The sequence below is a fragment of the mitochondrial genome of Solanum lycopersicum (assembly GCF_036512215.1).
Source record: "Solanum lycopersicum bio-material TGRC:LA1421 mitochondrion, complete genome".
In the NCBI taxonomy this organism is placed as follows: domain Eukaryota; kingdom Viridiplantae; phylum Streptophyta; class Magnoliopsida; order Solanales; family Solanaceae; genus Solanum; species Solanum lycopersicum.
Window position 1 is genome coordinate 235,192 of NC_035963.1, and position 24,809 is coordinate 260,000.

General features: G+C 45.1%; 3 protein-coding genes and 1 pseudogene across 4 annotated transcripts; 1 reads left to right on the top strand and 3 right to left on the bottom strand.

Moving 5' to 3' along the window:
• Positions 1-64: 64 nt before the first annotated feature.
• On the top strand, positions 65-298 carry atp9 (ATP synthase subunit 9). Its single transcript has one exon. The coding sequence runs from the start codon at positions 65-67 to the stop codon at positions 296-298; it is 234 nt and encodes a 77-aa protein (YP_009430464.1).
• Positions 299-6,412: 6,114 nt separating this feature from the next.
• rpl10 (ribosomal protein L10) lies at positions 6,413-6,892 on the bottom strand. Its single transcript has one exon. It carries the CDS (start codon positions 6,890-6,892, stop codon positions 6,413-6,415), a length of 480 nt encoding a protein of 159 aa, YP_009430465.1.
• Positions 6,893-7,181: 289 nt separating this feature from the next.
• On the bottom strand, positions 7,182-10,092 carry rpl2 (ribosomal protein L2). The gene is made up of 2 exons: positions 9,208-10,092; positions 7,182-7,298 (listed from the first exon to the last, which is right to left on the bottom strand). The coding sequence occupies exons 1-2, from the start codon at positions 10,090-10,092 to the stop codon at positions 7,182-7,184; spliced, it is 1,002 nt and encodes a 333-aa protein (YP_009430466.1).
• A 3,222-nt stretch (positions 10,093-13,314) lies between these two features.
• On the bottom strand, positions 13,315-13,386 carry trnE(TTC) (annotated as a pseudogene). Its single transcript has one exon. The product of its transcript is annotated as a tRNA-Glu (tRNA).
• Between the last annotated feature and the right edge of the window lie 11,423 nt (positions 13,387-24,809).

Genomic DNA, 24,809 nt, shown 5'->3' on the forward strand with positions numbered 1-24,809 from the left:
GAGGCGAGTGTTCTCGAAGAGAAAATCGTGATGGAAAAAGCGTGAGGAGAATTCGAAACTCGAGATGTTAGAAGGTGCAAAATCAATGGGTGCAGGAGCTGCTACAATTGCTTCAGCGGGAGCTGCTATCGGTATTGGAAACGTCCTTAGTTCCTCGATTCATTCCGTGGCGCGAAATCCATCATTGGCAAAACAATTATTTGGTTATGCCATTTTGGGCTTTGCTCTAACCGAAGCTATTGCATCGTTTGCCCCAATGATGGCCTTTTTGATCTCATTCGTATTCCAAGTTCGTTAGTAATCGTTTACGGTGGGTGGATAAGCAGGAAGGGATCCCTGTGGTTAGACTAACTGGCCGAGAAGGCTAGTGAGGTTCCTGCTATGGTGAAGTGAAAGATCTTTCACTATAGTGGGAAGAAGACAGGTGGGAGCGAGCCGAGCGAGAGCAAAGCAAGTTTCAGTGGTGGGCTGTCTTCGCGGTCCCATTTTAGACATAGTAAGAAGAGCAGCAATGCTGGGTAAAGCCATAAGCATTGAGCTTACGCGGACCAAGCTGCGAAAAAGACTTTTTGGGTAGCCCTCCTTCCATGCCAAGCCAGCACGATGGGGTTCCCCTTCCTCGGACCAAGAGGCTTGGACTATGAGCCCGCTTAGCAAACGAGGCTCGGGACGGGGTGGATGGTTATGGCGTATCGTAGATCGGACTTTGCTTTTCCAGGCTCCAGGCTAGAGAAGGGCTATTCCATATCAGCAGCTATGCTAGCTCGAAAAGGACTGAAAGAACTTACATTAGGTCGTGACTTGAGGGTGAGGGGAAGGAGCGGTAAAGAAGTAAGGAGGTCGACTAGTTCTTAGCTTGATTGAACTCAGCATAGTTAGAGATTAGAGGAGATAGCCTTTCTTTCTATTGCTTGAGTGGAATCAGTTGACAAAAAGCTCGAACGTAATTGACTTCTTTCTTAACTTAAATAAAGGAAGAGATGATTTGGAGAAGAATTCATTCCTCTCCGAGCAGTGAAGTGCCATATCCTAGAGAGAGGGCTTTACCGGTCGTTAAGATAGAGTTGGTGTCGGTAGCTGTTCTTGCTTAGCGGGATCAGGTCACCAATCGGTGACATAGTTTAGGAATGAATATCTGTAACTCCCATTCCAGTACTTAAACTGACAAAATGGAATAAACAATCAAGACCTGGCTCAAGGCTAACCCCTCCACACTCAGGGTCAGGAACGGGAAAGGGAGAATGAGTAGGACAGGCTCGAGGTCAATTCTTTCTTTTAGGAGAGATCCCACCCCCTTCTTTAGCGCTTGTTCGTTCTATAAGACTTCCTTCTTGTTCTCGGTGAAGGAATCGGAGCTGCTATAGAATCAGCATCTTACTCTTTAACGGCAAGCGCAGCAACGAGAAGTTTTCCTCTGCTGGAAAGCAGTCCTTCACGGATATGGGAGCTTACTCCGCTGTTGCTGGTTTAGTAAGCTAAGCATTTCCATCCTTTATGATTATGAAAAAGGAATGGATAGAGAGGAAGGCTCCAGGGTTTCTTTTTCTTGGTGTCAACATAGGAATGGGAGCTGTTTGAATGGATGCCCTTTTCCCTTGTTTGTTGAATCAGCCAAGTCAGTAGCCTTTCTTTTATGCGGGATTGCCTGTTGATGCAAGGAATAAGGGCTACTAGTCTTTTCGGAAACTGCTGCTAAGATCCAAAGTTACATAGATTTCTCTCTTTTAGTGTGGGGGCATTAGTAAAAGGCCTAAGCGGTCTTAGCTCCTTCTCTGGTCTTGCCGCCCTTGCCCCTCTTCTCTTTTCTCTTCTTTTAGAAGCTGTCTGTGATCGGAACTTCTTTCGCTTTGAACGACTCCGGTCCTATTTCATCTCTTGCCGCGGCTAGTCTCTTTGTAGTAGTAATAGCGGGAGGGGGGGAACTCTTTTGAAAGAAGAAACGATTTGGTCTCAATAAAAGAGCCTATGAAAAGAAAAGAAAATGGAATTGAAAGTTCCTTGCCTTAGACTTCGAGTTGACAGAGAGGAATGACAGAACTCTTGGCCTTACGAGACGCGGGCAACTTTGCTATTCAAAGGGATAGAAGTAAGAAAATGTTGGAAGAGATGGCCTTGAGCCTGTTCTGGGTTCTATTAATTAATAATTAGATTGTGCCAGGTCACTGAACTTAGAGTAGGAAATTCCAGTGAAAGCTTCATCCTAAGAAGACTGAAGAAGAGCAAGAACATCGGGCATTCCTATTCCGAAAAGGCTAGCTGCTGATTTCACTCAACCTCTCCTCGGCTCACTCGCTGCCTTAGCCTTAAGTCTGAACCTTCACTCCGGAAGTTCCTTCGTTTTGTTTCAATAGAAGCTAGATTGCCGCCTTCAAGCCTAGAGAGCAAGAAGCTCTTCGTGGCAAAAGTCTTGCACGTCTTTGTACTAAGAGCGGATATGCATCATGTTGTGCTTCTAAACGGCAGCAAATCCTTCTCACTTTTTTGATGCGAATTGAATACGCAGCTCTAAGACGAGGGAAGCGCTTAAAAGCCCCTTTATTCATACATTGAATTTCTAGATAGCCGGATAGCAACGGTCTTCTTCTAGCTCCTCGCGGATTCTCTGTATTCTCTTCCGAACAGCGGATTTCCTCTTTCTATTAAGAAATTCTAAAGAAAAAGTCCCTCGGACGAGGAAAGAAGGGGCTTTTGATCGAGATGGGTAGAAGAAGCACTGCAAAAACTGTGGGAATTAGGAACTAACTTCGTTCTATTGCCTAGTGTCTGAGCTAACATTAAGGAATAGGCGGGATGCTTAAGAAAAAAAGAAAGTGTGTTTTCAGGTAGCTATGGAATTGCTGCTAGTAGACTGAAAGGCTATTCCCTCCCTAACCCTAAGGTAACCGCTACGCAACTCATTTCCTGGGCAAGCGGGGGAATCGAATCAACCCGAAATGGGCTTTCATTTCTTTCTCATCATCTTAAACCAGCCGAAAGGCTTACGCCCTTGGGTACTTTACATAATCTGAAATGAGGGAACTCCTAATGCGAAGGTAGACTCCGGTCTTCTTATTCAAGTAGTTAACATTTCCCTTCGGTAAGCATTCCTTGGGCGAAGAGGGGATTTGCGCATCCAACGATAAGATAAATGGCCTTGCTTGCCTTTTGTGATCTGCCAATTGCAATACATGGAAAAGGCTGACACAACCCATTCAAACAGCTCTTATATACGCGCTATTTCATGCACACTTGCAGCCGCAGATCGTCTTCTCCTCCTTTCTTTTGAAGTTCAATGTCGGAAATCGTATTCTCAGCCTAGCTAAAGCGAGGCAGCACTATTCGCTTGAAGTAAAGTGTCCCTTGCTTGCACAAGCCTGATTTATATATGCGACCCCCTATGATTCACTTTAGAACTCGTGCCCTAAGCCTGACCTTCGACGATGCTAGGTCTCGGGGTAAGCCCTTCGTCGCTGCGTTCCGGTCGATAAAATCCTCCGAGTGACTGACGACTCGTGAGCTCGCAGGGCTCATAGGATGGGAAAAGCCCCTCTCTTCATTTCATTATTTCATTGACGGGTTTTCACGACGTAAGCCAGTGGAAGCAAACGGGCAATCGGCTGCCTAAAGGACCCCATTTGTGGTTGAAGGCTAAGTTCATTCTTCGATATATCTCACTCCGCTATGCTAGAAGACTGAGCAGCTTCAGTTTATTACCAACCTCGGGTTCAACAACTATTGGGTAAAGCCTAAACCTTACTCCTTTCCTTCTATCGGAACTGGCAACAGATCTCTAGATCCGATGCAACTAGAAGTCAGTCGATTCCGTCTGAGAATGGTTTCAGTCCAAACCCTTTTTGTCGAGTGAAACTCCGCTTCTTAAGAGCTTATTTGGACAGACTCACTCCCTTACTCGCTGTCTTATATTCCACTCGCTTCCTTTGGAAAAAGAGTCAGAACTGATAGTCATCGCCTTTCCCTTTCGACTGGACAAATTCAATAGCTGCTCCTAGCCCGATTCCAAGACCTGGACCTCTTTCAGGTTTGAAAGCAGCCCTTATTCCATCAACAGCTCAATCGATGGGACTTGCTTTCCTTCCTAAAGGAAGTTAGCCGGAGCCGGTAGAAATGACTGACTGAAGATAGAGAGAGATCACCTCCATTCTCCGAATAGTAACACGGTAAAGCCAAAGATCTGATTCACTAGCATAGGAAACCTACTGAAGCCCAAGGTAAGGGAGGAGCGTCATGGCTAGAGGTCGAAGAAGCTCCAACCCCGGCGATCTAAGTGAGGCGATGCCTTTGAAGTAGCGGACCTATAGGTGTGACTGAACTCGCCGATCAGGCGTATACTGATGAAAATAAGATTCTTATGAGAGAAAGCCTCCAATACGTTCGTGCATTTGCTTGCCTTGCCGTTTTCATACGTTTTTCGGTGGGAGCCTGAAGCTGAGACCTGGGAGAGGAGACCAGACTGAAGTAAGGCCTAACTTGAAACTATGTACCGTAGTTTGAGCAATCATAACTGATCACTATATATTGATCTTGCCAAAAATCACTAGTGGAATAACAAGTACAAGTAATGGTACACGCGCCTTCGAAAGCTTCTTCTCGAGTTTGGAGCATGAAGCGGTCTTGTGGATAGTTCTCCGGTTCGGGTACCAAGGAAACGGAGCAAGAAAACGTATGCGCATCCGAACTATTAGCTTCACTAACGCACACCGGCAAGAAGCCGGCCGGTGTTTGTTCACACCGTTCGGTGCTTGTTCACACAGGCTTCCGCGGTAGCTCAGCCGTTGCTTGTTCTGAATGAAAGTGAATACAGACGCACCTTTCTTTAGTGCAGAGCCGGGTTCATGATTGCGGATTGCGCAGACTGACTTCTCCTAATGGCATATAGAAACGTGGTAGGGGAGGTTAGCTCAGGGAAGGAAGCTAAGTAAGGGCGAGCTACAACAAACACAAAGGAAAGGTCCGCTTCAGGATCATTTGAATAATGTGAAGATACAGACGAAGCAGCTAAAGCCGAATCAGAATATTCCGCTGAAGCAGAAACGATAGGATCGTAAGAAGAAAAAGGCTATACGCCTATCCGTATTATGTAGAATAGCCCGTCCCTTGAGCGTGGAGCCCTTGCTCTATCCCCCCTTTGATTTTGGTCGATCTCTCTTGAACTGCACGCAGCTTTTCCCTATCCTCCTATAAGTAGTCCACTGAGAGTAGGGAGCTCTAGTACTCGTTGTCTTACTCGTTATACTAGTTAGACTCACTTCAAGTATTCCGTTCGTTCACTTCAAGCTCGAAGATATACGTATCTTTTCGTTCAACTCCTTTCGTTTATTCCACTCGCTCTTTCCAGCTCTGAAAGCAAGGAGTATAGTATCGAACCGGCCAGCACGCACTATCGGATCAGCCCCTTCCTTTCTCTTGGAACCGAAGCGGGAACTGGGAAGGTTGTCAGACAACTCTCCGAACTCTTACTTTTCTATCTCGTGTGCAAGATATAGTGTATGACCTGCAACTGGGTACACTAGAAGTTTTCCTTCATCCTTTGGGAATCAAGTCATTCAATGAATGAAAAGTGAAAAACCTGTAGATAAATGCTTTATACAGATGACGATAAGACTTTCCAATCAGTAGCTGGGCTAGGGCTTATTCTGATTCACTTGCTATGGCATTCGTAGCATCAATTCCTTGCATCCCTCCTATTAATAAGGTAATAAGGCTCTGCCCACTCAGAGTGGACAGACTTTCGAGTTTTCAGCGGTTTATGCTAAATGTACGAGGGCTGCCCGTCGATTATTGTGGGATGCAATGGACTCTATTCAGAGGACTGTCCTCGCACGTGTAAGATTAGATCGGGGTTTCACTCCCTTACTACTCCTTTACAATAATTCTCCTAATATAAGAAGTATCTAACCTATCTAAACGCAAGCATGCACGAGTCAAAGGAGGCAATTCAGAATGAAAGACATGCAAACCAGAAACGGAGGAAGCCGCCCTTGCAGATAAGATGGCCGAGATACGGAATAGGGAACTCGCTCGCTTCGGAATCCCTTTCAGATAGGAGGACCCCTTTTTTGGGATAGACCGACCCCTACACGGGAGCGATAGCGAAGCCAATCCGGGTAGGCGCACAGTCCTTATAGCATAGCAAACGTTCCACTTATAGGCTCCCGAACCCTCGATTCGATTGTTTTCCAAGAATGTTGAGCCGGGTATGTAAGCCATGTATCTGGGAGGAACAACAATAAAAGAAGGGCTTTCGGTTTTTGTCTTGCAGCTATTTTCAAAATATATATATAAGAATCCCTTTTTTAGAAGAAAGATTATATATATGTCCAATCTCTAGTGGTGGTGGAACCAACCAAGATGTATGTCGTCCGACCCGACCTCAGACTCTTTCTTCCCGACCTATTTGACTCTCTGGCCGTAGTTATTTAGGTGGTATTCCGAGATCGAATTCCTCCCAGGAACACACGAAACAAAGATATGAACTGGGTAAATAGAAATGGAAAAGAGATGTTTCTATTTCATCCAAATTAGTTGCTTTTTCTACATCCATATGATCTACTAAAGTAGATCGGTATTGACCATATAATAAAAGCAGATCTTGGTCCATGGAGTCCCAAGAAGGTAAGAACTCCAACCTGTCCGATGCTTCTTCGGCCAAATACGATATACAAGTGGGACCTGCACTATGAGCAAGCTGTGCGAAAAACCGCTTCTTTTTTCCGGTTCCGAAACAACTTGGGCGAAATAGGGTTCTACCGGGAAACCATGGATTTTTGAGTTTTCGCCATTGGTTACTGGTTGAGCCACTGGAATGGAATGAGATAAGAATCTCTGGAGATCTTTCCTCTCCACTTACTCGTAACAGGCTTTTCTTCTGTAGAAGACTTCTTCCGAATGGCATAATTGTCCGACACTACGTTCCTCGATCTTCAAAGAAAACTGACTCCTCCTACTCCTCCTTCTCCTTTAGGATAGGATCCTCCTTGGTTTGGTCCTTCTTTCACTAATGGTCTCACCATTTTCTAGTAGTAGTAGTTCGCGCGAGGGACTTTTCTATCGCTTGCCCTTGCCTTTCACTCTCATTTGGTCTCTTTCTTCTAAAAAATAAAGCGAAGCAAAGCGCATGGCAAAGAAGCAGCCAGCTGACTGCCCCCTTCCACTCGGCCTTTCTTCGCTGTGTGAATAAGGTCTTAGTCTGTATGGGCATTCTGGGCAGGCCGCAATAAGTCGCTAGTCGAAGGTTTAGACCAATCGCAATTCATCACCATCTTGCCCGCCTCCAATTGATGACTGGCTATTATATAAGTGTTGACCTAAGCCCCTGCGCAGGGGCTCGGCTCCCGAACCGTACGTGAGCTGTCTCGTACGGCTCTTCCTAAGAACTTGAAGCCCCCTCTCTCTAAATAGAAAAAAATGCATTTACAAGAAAAAAAAGACTTTTTCAAAAAGCCTTCGCCCGCCTATTCAACGGGGCTATTAGAGAAGCTGCTTCGTTCCTTGACTTCTTTTCTCAGTCAAGCTTCCTTGTTCCTTAGTGTAGTCTCGGTCCATAGTTTAAGACTCCGTTCCTTATAGCCTAGTCTATATCCACAGCTGACGTGACTCCGTACCGACGCCTTTCCCTTTGTATAGTATACGGCTAAGTGACTTCATAACCTCAACCTACTTTTTTGCTTACTGTAGCATAGGCCTTCGTCGGGCTTTCGTCCCTTCGCCTATAGACGGCGGCTTGGCTTCGCTATCGCTCATGACTTGGTATAGAGCCGTGTAGTCGTCGGTTTTACCACCAGAATGCCTATGAGATAGTGGTAGTGGTCGGCCTTTCGAATGCCTTCTTCCTTACTTTTCTGAGAAGCCCCTTACGACTATACTATAAAGGACAGGGGGGTGTTCGCCTTTGGAAACTTAGCTACTTAAGTCCTTCTCAGAAAGTCAAAGTAAGGGCGAACGTCATTCTGTTCTACAGCTACAACACTATATATTTCTTATATATATTAAACATCTTAATAGTAGAACTACTTTCGTACTACTAAACAAGGAAACCTTCGGCTCCCTTTGTTTGAATAAACGCCGCTTATTTTAGTTTACATTCAAACCAAAGTAAACCAAGCCTAAGCGGTCACGACATCTTGTTGATATTGATTGAGGAGTTTGATGGAGTTTAGCTGACTGAATCCATAAACCTAGAAAGTCGCCGTCACTGGTACTTTTTTATTAGAATTTTACTCTATAGGTAGGTATCGGCGGGGCTTGCGTAATGTAGTTGTAGTTAAGGCTGAAGTAGCGCTTTTTTTTTTAGAAGATCTACTGAAGTACCAAAGGCGAACGGGGCTCCCAGGCCGGGACGTCTGGCAGAATGCTTGGCCTCCTGCGCTGGAAGCGAGACCTGAAGGGTGAGCTTATGGCGGTTAGCTTCTAGCACTAAATAATAGGCATTAGGCATTCTGAGCTGAAAGGAGGCAAGCAAATGAAGGGAGGCATTACGGGCCGACTACAAGAAAAGCAAAGCTTCGTAGACTCGGTCAAGTCGCTTATAGAATGCCGACGACTATTTTCCACTTAATAAGTGAAGGGGAGAGGGAAGCGAGGCTTAGCGAGCTTTATAAGGCCGACCACTACATAAGCCGCTGGCGGAGAAAGCTCGAAGAGCTTCCCTTCATTCATTACTAAGCCAGGGTCCCAGGTCTCCGAGTCAGCCCGCGCTTTTTCGAAGAATCCTGCACCCATGGGCATACGGCCTGGCAGGCCTTCCCTTTCCGCCGGAGCTTCATGGGCGTTGCCCCGTTCCCCAATCAGATGTTTGGATGTGAGCTATACTCCGCGAGGAGCCAAACGGGCGTATGGCCTTGCCTTGCCATTTGACCTCTTTTCCCGTGTGACTAGGAATGCTCAGTGACAACCTCTCAATTGTCACCGCCTGGCCTCTCTTGCTACCACGGTAGCACCTAGTGTGGTCAGCACCAATCGTGTTCGGGCAACGAAGCTTACACTCATTCACATTGGTTCATCCTGCTATGCCCTGGGCCTTTTGCTCTTCTAACGTAAAAGGTGGCCGGCCATTCGTCAAGGCCCAGGAATCCGCTGGACATCTCAGCGGCGGGATTTGATACCCGCATCCGATCGAAGTTGCATTTTAGTGCTCCCTTAACATAAAGGGGGGCTTTTTCTAAGTGGGTCGCTTCGCGCAAGACATTGCTTAGGACCAACGGGTCACACGACAGGTGCACGATCTACTTTGCGCGTTCCATCCTTCAGCCCTTCGCCTATCGGCTTGGCAGGCAAGCTACCTTGATCCGTCTTCGGCTTCGATTCGTTACGCTCAGAAGCTCCAACAAGCCCTAAAGTCTCTTGCCGCCTAAAACTCTGCCAAGAGAGCGCTGCTTTACGTTTGATCCTATGTACCCATAGAATGCTATGCGTTCTCCACTTTCGGATCTCGCAAAGAGAGAACGTGTTTTTTCCTCTGACTTTCTCTCTCATTCGCGGAGCGAAGAAAGCGGGCTTTGCCCCAGCTACCGCTATCCTTGGGAAACCAAAAGAGCTACCGAAGGAAAGGGATGCAGTCTCTCCTTTGGCCTTTGGAGAGGAGAGGGCAGAGAAGAAAACGTCCTTCGCGCAAGTTTTTTTGCTTCCTGCGTCCTTACTAGTAAAAAAGGGGCTCTTCGACCAAGAAGGCATTCTGGTAGGAAGGCCGACCACTACATAAGTCGCCATCCGTCCAGGAGAGAAGCAAGCTACCTTTCTTTGATCCCCCTTCCCGGGCAGGGAAGAGAACGAAAATGGACCGCAGAGGGTAGTCGTGGTTGATTTTGATTCGAGGATCTTACGCGGCGGAGCGAACTCTTCTATCGTGTTGCATTTTCTCTGGCGGACCCCCCCCCCGGTCCATCGTACTGGAGCGATTCGAGAAGAACGATTAGGCGCATATTCTATCCTTTCTACAATGCCTATAGACGAAGTGCTTCGTTTCAGATCAATTCTTCGCTGCAATCGCTTCGATCCACCCCCTCGGTGAAAAACCGTAATACGCCCTGAGGAATTCCTACCAGCAGACTTCCCTGTACTCAAAGTGAATTGTCTAAGTGCTCTCCTTTGTCTCATTGTTTATCTCGTAATCATTCGATTCCGCCCCTAAGGCTAGCTCCTACTCCTCCTCCTTCTCCTTTAGGATAGGATCCTCCTTGGTCTTACATAACAATAACACAACACTCATAACAATAACACAACACTCTCGGCCAAATTGTCTTTCCCGAGCCCGAGAGAGGCCGCCTTCTCTCAGTCTCAGGCCATCTTCTACTCTTCTACTTCAGTCTCTAGTCTGACTCGAAGTATTTGTCAAAATACATATGAAATAGTGTTTCTATTTTACGAAATGGACCCAAATAGGCAGAAAGCGAAGCGATTTCCGCTTCGCTTTTTGTATCAATGTCCAATTCCGTAATAGAAAAATGTTGCGCAAAATATTGGAAATCTTCCTTGTTTTTATCTTTCAAACAAGGGAACCTTTTCAATCCATCCTCAGAAGCGCAGTATCTCCGAAGATGCCCTTCGACTACGGCATGGAGCTTTTTTAGTTTCTCTCCTTCCGAACCCGGGGCTGGGCCGTCCCCTTCGATTCGCGCACCGGGAATGAGCTCCAGACCGGAATTCTCTGGTGGAGGAGTCGGGGTTGGCGCTTGACTGAACCACCCTTCACCCGACGGAGGAGAGTAAAACTGATTCACAGCACGAGTTAGGTCATCCGCGAACAGATACCCAAAGTGTAAGGTGACCTTTGCCAGAACAAGACCCACGATAACTTTTCCAATATGGAATAAAAGGATTTCTACTCCAATATGGAATAAAAGGATTTCAAGTCTTTTTTTTATCTTATTTTCTAGTCGTAAAATTCTTCCAAGTATTACGGATGGAAGTAGACAAAAAAGTGGAAATCCCCATGATGGCATAATTGTCCGACACTACGTTCCTCGATCTTCAAAGAAAACTGACTCCTCCTACTCCTCCTTCTCCTTTAGGATAGGATCCTCCTTGGTCCTTTTTACATAACATTCTCGGCTGCCTCCGGTCCGGTAGGTCGGTCGCCCTCTAGCCAGTGACTAGCCCAGCTATGGAGCTAGGTGTACACCGCCACGTCGAGACTCTCTTTCGAAAGTGAGATACCGGCTTTCATAAGAGGGAAAGATCACTCCGTCATGCAGCAGAGCAGTGTTCATCTAACTAGAAATTTCATAAGAGAAGAAGAATCGTAGCGTAGGGTCGACATAAACAATCGGTTAAAATAGTCTAATGAGAAAGCATCTGTTCACGTTCGTAGTTGCAATAAGTTTTCTTTTTTGTTTCGAGATTGGCTTGGTCTTCAGTCTACCCTAATGAAACCTAAAATCTCACTCCCTCGCTTTCTCCTTCTGATAGACTAGCTTGCGCATCTTCTCTTTGGCACTCATCCTTGGCTTGGGGAGTGCTCTCTCTCTTCTGTGTCAGCGAAGGAAGGATAAGAGCAATCGGCCGAATGATTGTTATTCCACTTACGGTTACAGTGCCTCTATCGAAGCAGAACAAGTCTAATACTCCAGCCCCGGTTTTCGGGGATTCCATTTCGATCTAAGCCCGGAAACCCATATCTTTATATACGAAATTACTTCTTTTTTTTTTCCAAATTCCTTTCCTTACAGTCAAGTGGCGGAACGCCCCTTTCTTTCTACTAGTTCTTACATAAGCAATTTGCAGGAAGTAAACGAAGTCTTTCCTTCCGAAATCCACTCCTGAAGTCACGTCTTTCAGTACTGGGACTGAAGTAAAGTACTTGAGAGTTGCTCTTTGCCCAAAGCCCTCCTTCCGACTTAGTTAGAAATACCAACTCTAAATAGCTTTAGCATTTCTTGAGTTGAAAAGGTATTTCTAGATTCTAGAGCTCAGGGGAAGGTTTGGAACCCTAGTAGCAGAATGGAATCAGTTTACCGGGCTGACTTCCATGCCAACACGAGTAGTTTAACTCATCACTACCTCGTAAGGGCGTTGAGAATTGTTTTTGCTTTTTTTGCTAAAAACTTTTGAAAAAGTCTTCAAAGAGCCTTTGCATAGTTTACGAATTCTGCTTAGTAGGGACCTAAACACAGGAATTTCTTTTCTCAGAGTCAGACCACGCCTTATGACGAAAGGGGGAGAAAGGACGGATCACCTGTCGATCTGTGATCAAAGAAAACTATACCTGAAGAATGGGATACAGATTGACAAGCACAAAAGGGTAGGCTTGGCTATTAATCTACGCTCATTGATGAGACGGCGACATAGAGAAGAAAGTATACCCTTTGTCACCCCCCTTGTCACTTAAAAGTAAAGAAGAGATACACACTTTGGAATTGGTGGGATTTAGGATGGAATCGAATAGCGAATGCACTTGCGGTTAAGACAGGTCCTGCATCTCCTACCTAATGCAATTGACCGACCCGCCATTTCTTTCCTTCAATAATGCCTTCGCTTCACTTCAAGACGCTATTTACCAAGGAAAGACTACCTTTTTTTTTTGAATGGAAGAAGCAGAAGGGGTGAACGAGCGCTGCGGTAACGAGCCGTAAGAAAGATGAGCAGAGCATTCCTTCCGCCGGCCTTTATAGGAGTAGGGGAGCGTGGTGAGATAGATAGACGTCCAATCCTGCAGCAGCTAGTTGCTCGGCCTTAGTCTTGGGCTGATCTCAGACTTCAATCAACCCCTTCGTACTTCGATCCAATCAATCGATCGATCAAGAGGCTAATCTCTTTTGTTTGGGCCGGTAGCTAAAAGAAAGTCCTCGCTTTCTCTTGAACAAGGGAAGGGCAGCATAGCATTAGCTTCAATTGAACAAGCTCAACCTTGAAAAAAAAAGGTGGTAGGCCGACGTTGAACGCTTCAACTTGGCCACTGAAGAAGGCGAAGGCTGGGCGAGAGACTAGGCCAACTTACTGCTTACTGCCATGGTTTAAGCTTTAGGCTCCATAGACGGAACTCTGTTTAGGTATTAGGGAGGGGAGGACACCACTCAGCACCGCTCCGTGGGGTGGGGTTCAATGCCTAACAAAAAGGGCCAAAAGCAAAAAAGGGATGTATGGCTGAGGGGAGGAGAGAAAGAACGCATGCATGGAGATTCTGTCTGTCGGAGGTTCGAGAATCTATGAAAGGACATCTAAGGCTAAGGTTACGAAGTAAAGGAAGTCCATTACTGAGAGAAGTGGTGATCTCGTCTTGCTTGCTGGGAGAGAGGAAGCTTCCGGACCATCTTTTCCAGCCAGATAGCGAGCGATCACTCAGCAATGAACACTAACTGAAAGCGGCCGGGAATGAGTACCTATCCCTTACGGGAATCGAACCCGTGTCTTCGACATGAAAAGACGATGTCCTAACCACTGGACGAAAGGGACCAAAAAGCCATTCTTCATATACCTCAGCTCCGAGAATAGAAGTGGTTCGTTTTCTTTCTATACGCAATTCAAGATTTCGTTTGTGTTCATGTTGGCGATTTCTGATGTGAATTCGGCGGGTCGTCCCCCCTTCCTACGGGTTCCCCCACCGACCCAGTGACACACCAACCACGCCCCTTCTCTTTCTCCGATCATAAAGCCCCCTGATCCCTTTATTTGTCTTTCATCCCCCCTGAATAAGTAAGACCCCGCTCTTTCGAATTCGATTTATTTTGATAGAAAGAAGAACCAGAATTGGTCCTGGGTCGTATCGTTTTTCAACTGTCCGCTGGTAAATCTGGTCTAGCACTACAATGTCTCCATTGTGCGGCGCTATGAAAGAGAAAAAGAATTCTGCCTCGCTAGCCTTTTCACCTCTTCTCTTCCGTCGGTCTTGTACTGAGCCATCAGAATAGGGATGGTGCCAAGAAAGGCAGTTTAATCTATATCTGTAGAACGAACAAAGCAAAGATATTCAAATAAAGAATTTGTGAGGGAATGACTATTCATATATTGAATTTTCATCCAGGCAAGAAAAAGTCTATGGAAAGATGCTGTATATGTCGCAGCCTTCTTAAACAAAATGAACGAAGGCCCAAGGGCTTTTATCCATCAGACATGAATGAAAGGGGATGACACCACTCTAATGATTGGAAAAATCCTTAATATCATAAAGCTTAATATCATAAAGGAAAGGTCTTTTTCTTAAAAGCTTCAGTAATAGCAAAAGCAGCCTATCTGGAATGGCCTACTCCTTACTCAAGCAAAGCTGTATGCAACCGCATAGAGGAAGTTAAGCCAATCCCTCTATTTTCATCTTGAAAGATTCGGAAAAATAGAACATGCTCTACCCCTTCCTTCGATTGCTTTCATTTTTGGCCCGATCAGGCTTCATCTTCTTATCGGGATAGCCCTTTAGCTTGCTTTCTTGGGACTAGCCTTGAATACTAGCCATTTTCTCATCGCATCAAGAGGGCTTTCAGAGAGAGGGCTCCAACCCTCTATAATCGAGTGATGGTGGAATGACCAATCCAGTTCCCTCAGGCTGGCTTTCTCCAAGGGAAGTTTTGTCCTGTCCGCTAGGACTGAGCTATTCGTTTCACTAACGCACACCTTTCGGTGCTTGTTCACTCATTTATTCCGTTCGTTGGGGAATTCTCACTCCTATTTTGTTTAGAAGGTGATCATTCCTATCAGAAAGAAGATCAGGTGTGCGATAACTATACTAGCTTTGTGGCGTCTTTCATCAAAGAAACGACTCTTTTCACTACGTTCAACTCCTTCGGTGTCGGTTTTAAAGATAGGATAGCGAGGCATGGAAGCTTTCTGCTATGCTTATGCTATTATAGGATATAGGAGAGTGACTGTAAACACACAACTTCCACCCTCTTGGCTGTAGTTTGAGCTTGTATATGTGAGAAATTTACAAGAAAAAAACGAGATTTCAAAAAGAATTCAAATCAACAATTTTTCTGCACAAAACAGGGAAAGAGAATGAACTAGAACAAAGCGGATTTTTTTCATTAATAGCCGTTACATGGGAATACATCAAATAGGAAGCTTACACACACATAGACCAGCCACACAACTAAACACAACATTACAAAGTGAACAACGGAAGCATTGAAGACTACTAGTGATACATGCAAACACAACAAAGACACTGAGCATAGGAGTAGATCTCCACTAAACAAAGAAAAAGAAGAAACACACTACTTTGCGTCTACAGACACTTATTTAAACCTTCTTAAACTCCAAAGAGTCGACTGACTCTTAGTTGTTTCCGCCGCGGATGCGGAAGGCCATCCTAACAATAAGGTCTTCCCTGTCTCGGGAAAGGGTCCTCCCCTCTTCTTCCAGGGTTTGAATTTGGTTAAGGAGCTGTTGAATGCGTTGTTCCACCAGCTCCGGAAAAACAGCAGGCACATGCTCTAAAAAAGCATGAAGCGTTTGCTGACGTTCGCGCCTTTCATTTTCAACATTTAGAATTCTTTGATTAATTTGAGAAAGTCTTTCAGTGGTAGCTGGATCCATATCTCCCTTTGCTTTGCCAAATAGAGAAAGAAGCTTCTATTTATAGGCGTTGGAGGCCCTTAACCCTTTCTTATTATTAGTAAGATAGGTTGTCTTGGTTCCGTAACATGGTTCAAACCTGGCTTTTCATGAATATGGAACCCCATCCACTAGATTTAAGTGCGCTGAATAATTGTCCTTTCCTCGTACGCATTTGAGTACTCAAGGCCCCCTTTCTTTTGGCGGGTATCGCCACGTGGCTTAATCCCGGATCACTCCTTAAGGAATAGGACACAATAATATAGCGCACATCAGAGAAGAGAGTACCCCCTTTATTATAAGACAGGCCCCCCGCGTCCTTTCTTAAGAGATGGAGCAATCGTCACTCGACAGCTCAAAACTGACCAGTACAAAACCATGTGATCTGTCCTCGTTTACGTACCCCACTGGCACTAGCCTAACGCCCTGCCTACTCGTCTTTAACTGGCTTATTTGTACCCAGCTACATGATGGAAGTCCCCTCGGCCAATCGTCACTCGACAGCTCAAAGCTGACCGGTACAACCCGCGTGCTTGCCTACTCGTCTTTCACCGGCCTATTTGTACCCAGCTACAATCTCTTCCCTTATAAAAGAAAAAAGGGCCCTCGGCCAATCCTCAATCGACAGCAACTCCGTCCTAGCGAAGTAAAGTCTCTGCCCCTATCGCTTGATTGATCTGATCAGACACTTGCTCTTCCCTACTTTTGACAGAAGAATAAGAGCACAAGTTATCCCTAGTAGTATACTACAATATCTCTATATCTCTTAGAAAATGAGTTTGATAAAGAAATTCTCTAGAATCTTTAAAATGAACATAGTGTATCATCCACCCTTTAGAGAGAAGTGAGAATCCTTAAAAAATGAACATTATATTTAATCCATCCTTTAGAGAGAGTATTTATATATGTAGTAGTGTATATTTGTTACGGTTGGAGGGGTAGGTGGTTTAGGAATCATGTTAGAGTGCTGGAGATCTAGCGTATCTTGGTATGATGCTGTAGAGGATTTAGAGGGTTCCTGATATCGTTAATAATAAATATATATATCTTGATGATAATAGGTATTATTTTTCATAATATATGATACTTACCATATAGAATAAATACCTAACAACATATATTATCCTATACTATAAAATACCTAATAACTCATATCATATGATACTTATCATATAAAATTAATACCTAACAATAAATATTATCATATACTTGATCTAAGGTTCATAATCAGTCTTAGTGGTAGCAGCTTCCAAGCATGATATGTTAACTATATATCCCTAATGCCCTTATCACTTGTTCTTCTGCTTTTATCTTTCTTAGCCAGGAAGCTTTTTTACCCATTCCTTCTCATCCTTTGTCTGACTTTCTGTAGGTAACTCTATCTAATTCACTCTCTTTCTTCTCGCTCGTATCGTATACTTTTTCTTGTTCAAAGCGTATCCGCACTGATGAAGTGGAATATAAATACCTAATATCATATGAGTCTTACTATATAAAGAATTAACACCTAACAAGATATATTTATCATATACTATAAAATACCTAATAACACATTATGATTACCTGCAAGAAAAGGGAATGTATAATAGTAATAAGCGGCCTGCCTGCTAACCAAACTGCGTAACCAAAGCGACTCCTTGTTGGTGGTTGATAGGTGTTGGTCCGATTCACCTATGTCAGTTCGAACTTGGCGGGTCGTTCGTTCGTGTGGAGAATCTCTCTCGTTACTCAGGATTTCTCTCAGTTGATCCGATGCGTCATAGATAGAATGGAGTGGGCTATACGCCGACCCACGTTAAAAGCTTTCTTCTCTTATGAGATTTCGATTGAATAAACAATGGTTATTTCAAACACCGTCTACTGTCCCACCAACTGATCAGTGGGTTCATGCCGCACAGAAACCGAGACCTGAGAAGGAGGCTGTAGGAGAGAGTCCAGCATAACAGAAATCATCTAAGCTGACAAGGACCCAGAAAAGGAGGATGCTGAGGAAGAAGGTAATGGAATTGAAAATACAGACTGAAGCAGAGAAGAAACAGAATGTTGGTCTGATGGTAAAGTACCCAGCAGAAGGTAAGGCTGGGAAAGACCACAAGAAGCTGGAGAAGGGACAGGCCTCGTCAACGGAGTTTTCTGATGAGCTTTCTTTCAGAAGGCTTGGTTCCGGAAGATGACCTGATGGAGGAAGACTTGAAGGTTGGTGAGTCAAGCAGTCAGACCCAGGTTAAAGAATAAAGAAAATGAGCCAAAGTTTCAAGTTCTGTTAGGTAACTTACCGGATAAGGTGGATTGCAAGATGATCCTGACTTTGCCAAGAGAGTTCATGGCAAAAACCAATCAGAATGAATCTTTGGAAAGGGATGTGGTGGATACTCAGTAAGCTTGCCATGAGGTAGTGATGCCAAAAGTTCCTCGAGGAGGTTATCTGAAGAAGGTTCTTCTCATTATCACTGACAGTCTAACCAAGGAACTATGTATTGGAGCTTACCTGTTATCCAGGTCTGTTATTAGGATAGGACGGAAGTCGGGGTGGCTGCACTGCGCTTTATATCTTAAGCAGTGTGCTTCTTCCCTTCAGAATGGATCGGTCAAGCTCTTCTTATCTTTCCCAACTCGAAAGCCAGCCAAGCCACTATTCAAAAAGTCTTAGTTAAAGCAAGGAGGCACGGATCAGGGAATGGAAAAGCCTTTGGATGAATGAATTTAGGTATCGAAGTTTGACTGTTTGACACTCTATCTTTCGATGGCGCTATCACTTTGGAGCGATAGCCGGAACTAATGACTGGTATTATAAAGCGAAACCTAGGATTCTACATAGCCTTTAAGTTAACAAAGGAAGAAAGGCTTGCCTAGATCTCGTATTCCATCTGCCATAGACGCTTTCTTTCTTTTTACTACGCAAGCAAGCCGGGGAGTGAGGAAAGCAGAAGTGGGACAGGAATAAACCAGTAGCAAGAAAAAGGGTACCAAGCATTCCGGGCATTCCTCTTATTAAAGGAATCGGTGAGTGAAGACAAGATCGGATCTTTAAAGCTGAAGTCTTTTTCTTCATCAAGAGTGAGAGATCCGTCTAAGAACAATAGAAGAGGGATATACCATCGAATCGGATCTTAGAGAAGTCTCGGTCTTCGTCCACACCTAGGACATAGATTCTATGTGCCCCAATGGATCGTGACAAGTCCTTACTACTAGCACTGACTTCCTCTTTGATTACTTTACTTCGCTCAGTTTCCTACTTTTGGTTGGAGCCGCCTCGGACTCCCCGACAGCCCTAAGAGGAAGGAGTTGTCCATGGGATGGACAACGAAGTGTATCGATCCTCCCCGGCCTCTTCTCTTTTTAGTGGGTGAGGAGCTCTATAGTCCAGGTGCACTTCTTACTTCTATCTATACATTTCCAGATATCATTGCTTCGATACGGTCCCGAATCCGTTTCACTTCATTCTTCCCCGAGCGGGAATACGTCGCTTACAATATTATTAAAGAAAGGGCGCTTATTGCCCCTTATGGTAAACACCTTATTGCCCCTTTACACCTATATCTTGATCAGGGAGACAGATGGTCGAGTTATTCTCCAGAAAAGCAATGCGATTTCTAAGAAAATTCTCCATATCCATAATAATAGTATGGAGAATGGCAGGATTAGAAGATGTACCTTCCGGTTCGGAAAAAAGGTTCTAATAAGACCCCTATTTCGAAGAAGTTGTTGCAAATAGTTTGACCTATGGATTCTCTCTTCCTCAAGCTAGTACCAAAAAGCCTATTCCTTATGACTTCTAGGCCTCTTCTAGGCCTTCTGCCTCTAAGCAAACTGAACCCACGGAACTCCCTTTGCTTTGTCTCTGGATCGACTCAATCAATGAGAACCACAGCGAAATGCTTCTGGCATGCCAAACAAGGTAAGCGATCGATTCTCTTTCCCAAAGTCAAATGCTACTGTACTGAGCCAAAGCTTCATGCCCTTCTTGAATTGCAATCATTGAGTTCAGATTCAGAGCTGACTGAATGGCTTCATCTTAATGAATAGAAGAATTCCCTCTTAGGGTTGGTTAAGGGGGAACTTCTGTCAATTCCATGACTTGACTGACTTCAGACTGGAATGAACCATCCAAGAAATCTTTCGCCCTAAGTAAGGTCTAACTTGCTTTCTCCCGGGATTCTCTTATATAACCAACCAAGCCAGGGGAAGGGCTAGCCCAGCTATTCGATTCGAGCTATAGAGAAAGGCCCAATTAGACCAAGGATCAGATAGGCAACTGAGTTTCAGTTTCAAAAGGGAGAAAATATCACTAGAACGAGGTTCAGTTCAAATCGGGTGGAAGAGAGCGGTTTAGTGGCTTTGGGGAGTCCATTGCATCAAGAGTATAGAGATTGATTGGGCCCAAGGACCCTTTTAGCAAACCAGGAATATAGTTAACAAAGAGGTATCTAAGTTGCTCCTTTCTTCAGGCTTGGCGAGGGGGAGGGGCGTACGGACCACTCCATTCGAAGTCTCACAAATGTTGCACCCCGGCAGCAAAGCGAACCACCGGAACTAAAGTCACGATTGCAGGCCTTCGGAGCCGGTGATCTGTTCGGCCTAAGATCCTCTCTCTTACTTGACGAAGCGCGCAAGCAATTTCTCCTTTCTCTTAGGGGTAGGACTTACTGAACAGCCACCCTGGTTGGTATTGGTGTGTGGGAATGGGAATGGCTTCCAAAATTCCCTTTAGCTCTACGGATGACTAACAAGGCAGGATCCAAGCGGTAGATGTCCCAGTGACGTCAACTCAAGGAAGATTCGAGGGGCGTTCAGCCACTTGACTGTAAGGAGAGGGGGCCTTCCGCTGCACCATAACACTAACTTGACTTTCTATTATATTAGTAAAGCGCTACCGCGCTACAACTAGCATAGCAGCCTGCGGAAAAAGCTCGTCAGCCCCTACTCCTAAGTTGGAGCAAGAAGCAAGGGATTGAGCGCATCTTTCCCCTTTCTATTAGTAGTAAGGTTATCAAAAGGCTTTCTGATTGCAGGGGCGCTAACGCGACCTTCCTTCAGCTGGCTGAAAGGCGCTTCACCTTAAGATTAAGAGAGATACTTTCTCTTGGTGATCGGTTCATTGGCAACGACAGATAGGCGCAATCAAAACATTGCTAATATGAGACCATCCTCCGCCCGCCGGAGAGATCAGTTTGACCAGGGCTCAAATCAGACTTCACCGAGTAATGAGAAACTTAGGACCTAGGTACGTAAACTTGCTAGTCGAAAAGAGATCTTCGCCTTTAGATATTCGTAAGGTAAAGCGCCGCGGTTCTCTCCATCCGATCGATAGTAAGAGCCAATACCTTCATGTGCCTTTACTGTTCGTCCCGGAGGAGCACCGAAGAACTTTCTTTCATCCCAGCGCATCAACTGATCCTTAAATGACTAATCCCTGGCTATGGAAGACGGGGCCGCTTGGCCAACTAGAAAAAAGACATCTTCCCTGCTCATCAACTTCACGCCGCCGTTCGTTTTCTACCGAGGTCGGGGTTTTTTTGAAGACAAATCCATCATTGAAGGGCTAGAGGCCGGATCGCTCACTCAACAATTTCTGCTTCTCCCAATGGGAGCCTTTACTAGTAAGGGCGCGTGGAACCGGGGAGGCGGATGGGACTCTATTTAAAGGCTTCAGGTCGAGCCCCCTCCCTTCAATAATGTCGAAGGATCACGAACGATATATAGCACAAGAACTTGACTTAAGTAATTTCTTAAGTCAGTCTCTTAGTGCCGACCTCGTATGTTCTCAGTCTTCAATTTCCCCTTTCTTGCTTAGTAAGGCGCATCCCTTTTCTTGCTCCTGCGCATTAAGGACTATACCACTATATACGCTCAGAAAAAGCTTCTTTTTCGCACCTTTACTTCCCTATGGTTATGGTATATCCCCTTTCTTATAGGACGAGCCATAGGAACCTATGAGATTGATTGAACAAGCCAACACAACAAGGCGAAGAAGAATCATCGAACCATGAACGAAGAAAGGCATGAGAGAAAAGCATATTGGCTAGTGATTGTAAGGCCCTAATTCTTGACTGGAGGGGTCATGCGCGCCCCTGCCATTCCTTTCGCAGTTGCATCTCCGTACCTCCAGAACCCCGTAAGTTTCGGAAATCCGTTTGGACTTCCCGAAAGTAGGGGCTATGGCGTCTCTCCGTTTGGAGACTCTGGAGGATTTCCCCCATCCTTTCCCCCCCGTGTCTCTCCTCCAGCATTTCTGTGAGGCGCTCGGCTTGAAAACCCCCCGGAACGCGTGTGTGGAGTTCCCGGTGAATCTCTTGAATCACCGCGGCAACCTCCTTGTGATTTTGAAGAAGCCGCTCCCAATTTTCCAGAGACATATGTTCACCAGTATGCTCTTGTATAGGAGGCTGGTGAACGGGGGGTTGTTGTGGCTGGGGAGGCGCTGCTTACCGAATGTATCATAAGGTCGAGGATTTCTAAGCCTTAAGGCAGATACCCAACCACTCTTAGATAGCTTTAAAGAAGAGGTTGGAGGTTAGCTCCTTAACTTCAAATGGTATTTATCCAACGTCGTGAAAGTGTCACCTTTCAAGAGTAGAAGGAAGCGGAATAAGCGCTCTTATATAAGTTCATTTCTGATTCACTTCTTCCCATTCGTTCCGAGTCGCCAAGGGGCAGAAGCCTTTCTTCTGATTTCTTTGCAAGCATTACGGAAGATTCGTTAGCTAATTCAATTCATCCTACCAGGGTCACATCACTTCCTTCCAGCGGGTGAGAGAAGAGTTCCTGTGCCAAGCCTAAGAGGCTTAGACCGCTACCTCCCTTCGACAATCATTATTCCCCCAATCACTGATTCTCTAGCACCGTCGTCTTCCTAGGCTAAAAGCCCTTACTCCTCCTACACCTAAATCGATGGAACTTTCGATCTATCCTAAAAGAATTGACTTACCTTCCAGCTTTCATTAGGACTTTCCTTCTCTAAAGAGATTTTCCCTTCTAGTAGCAATTCCGAAGCGGAAATAGCGGAGGTTATTGCCATTCTTGCTTCTCCTCTTCTTCTTCTATCTAAGGACAAGGCGGAACTTTTTCTCTTCTTTAAAACGTCCTTAAATTAAAGGCTTATAGAAAGCGCTTTAACGAATGACGTAAGATGATGCCCGAAATAAGTGAACTAACCTGGCATTCAATCTCTTTTGTCGGAGTTTTCGGGGTATTGCTTACAAAGACGCTTACACAAACTAGCCGAAAGCCCTATCTAAGAAAGTGGCTACTAGCTCAAGTGCTGGTGAAAACCTCGCTTTTTAGCGATAGGAGGGTTTTCCAACTAAGCCGAAGATATAAGCCGACGGTCCAGGTACAAGAGAAGACTTTATAAGCCGCTTACTCGGAACTTGTGCTTTCCTATCCATACCGCTTTCCTTCATAGCAGCAAAGGAGAACGCGATATTGATTCAGTCGGAGGTATACTACTTTTCTGATCAAATCAACCCACTACTCAACCGCCCACGTGTGTGTCTGAGTCAGTGCTGGCAGTCGCCTTCATTGAGTTAGGTTAGTGTGCTTTGCATGCTTTTCTCGAAGCTCATATTGAAGCTCGTCGGTCAAGAAGTTGCATTCCGCTAATCTCACTTTGTTCGAGTGGCTCGGTCCTCTGACAAGGACATCTCTTTCTCTGCTTTAGTCCTAAAGTCCATTAGGTCATGACATTTGTTTGATTAGACGATTATCAGGTGATCCAGAAGACCTAATCAATGAGATTTGGGGCGGTAACGTTCTTTATTACTTCTTCATTTCATGTTCTAACTCCCAGTAATAGAATGGGAGACCTACACTTGACACTTGCTATCTTGCTTGATGACTTTCTTTCATATTGGTTTCAGGTTCATACTCTGCTCCCTAATCCGGAAAGATCGTATGTCAATGTTCCCAGGGTAGGAACTTCCACTTTTCTTAGTCAGAGTATGGGCTTGGGCTTCGGTTCGGGACTCTGAATCGATCAATCGAATGGGAAAACACCTTTCCTCTTTCGCTTTCTCTCCACTCCTGCTCCTGTGGCTTCCCTTCCGGGTTCATTTCATGCCCCCTCCGGTTACTCTGTCCCTGGCATCCCTTTCTTCCCCTTCATCTTCGGGCAAGCGGGTGAACTCAGGGCCTATTCCCTATTTGATTCTCTAGGCTAGTGGTCCCTTTTTGTCTGGCCATGAATAGTGAGTGGGACCTCATGTTCGCCGGGTAGCCATATTTGCATGGAATTACATCAGTACATTAGTTAGACGAGCTGGTAGCTAGCTACCCCGATTCACACCAAGTTCTCTTTGTCGGGCATGGAGAAAGCTCCAAGGATTACCCTGGGGTTAGACCACTCTACGGAACCCCTTTTGACGGCTGCTCTGTGCTTGCCGGTATCTTTCGTTCTTCCGGCCAAGACCAATTCCGCCTAAGGTCATGATCGAGTCATGACGAGCTAGACTGATGACGCTCTTTCAAGGACAAAATGCCCTGGATATGAGTATGACTCTTTAGGGTAATACAGCAGATTATCCATGTGCAAATCGAGATGCGGTCCGGTTCGAGCATATCCAGTTTCATATCCATATCTCGCAGATCCTGATTCTTCTATTACATAATACCTATCAGCAGGCTGGGTGTTTGTGGAAGCAGTTAACCAGACTGCAACCACAATCGCCCTCTTGGTCACCCTTCCTTGCGGAATTTTACCAAAAGGGTTTATGTGCTCAGATGCACCTAAATTCTTATCATCTATATCCATTTTCCGTAAGGATGGTAAATCCTTAGGACTGATAAGGAGATCCTTGCCGTGAAGACCACCAAATACCTATTGATCAACCAATATAAAACTGAGAGTTGGAGGACCAAACAACCACCTAGGTGTAGTTGAAAGGTTCCAACCTGCTCCCATATCGTAACACTTCCAAACGTACCCAAACTTGATTAATTCATAATCTTCGTTTGATCGTTTCCAAGAAGTGGCACACATAGGAACATCAAATAGTTGATCAATGGTCACATCTGGTGATAATGCTACAGTATGATACCAAGAAAGCCAAGTCAACCACTGTTTCATCCAATTAAGGATAACAGCCCGCTCAAGGATTTCCCGTTCTCCATCAAATACCAAATCTTTTGGAAAGATTTGTATCTGCTTAGGCTTTACAGCCTCACGCAGATAATCTATTATTTTCGCCTTCAAATAAGGATTGAGGCGCTACTTTTAGCCCTTCCAATCCAAAATTCAAGAGGTAATAGATGTAACCTGTTTGGTTTACAAGCAGCCGCCTTTAGTCTTTCCCATCGTGGTGACTGAGTAGACATCAGGCGAGAACGGACCTTAT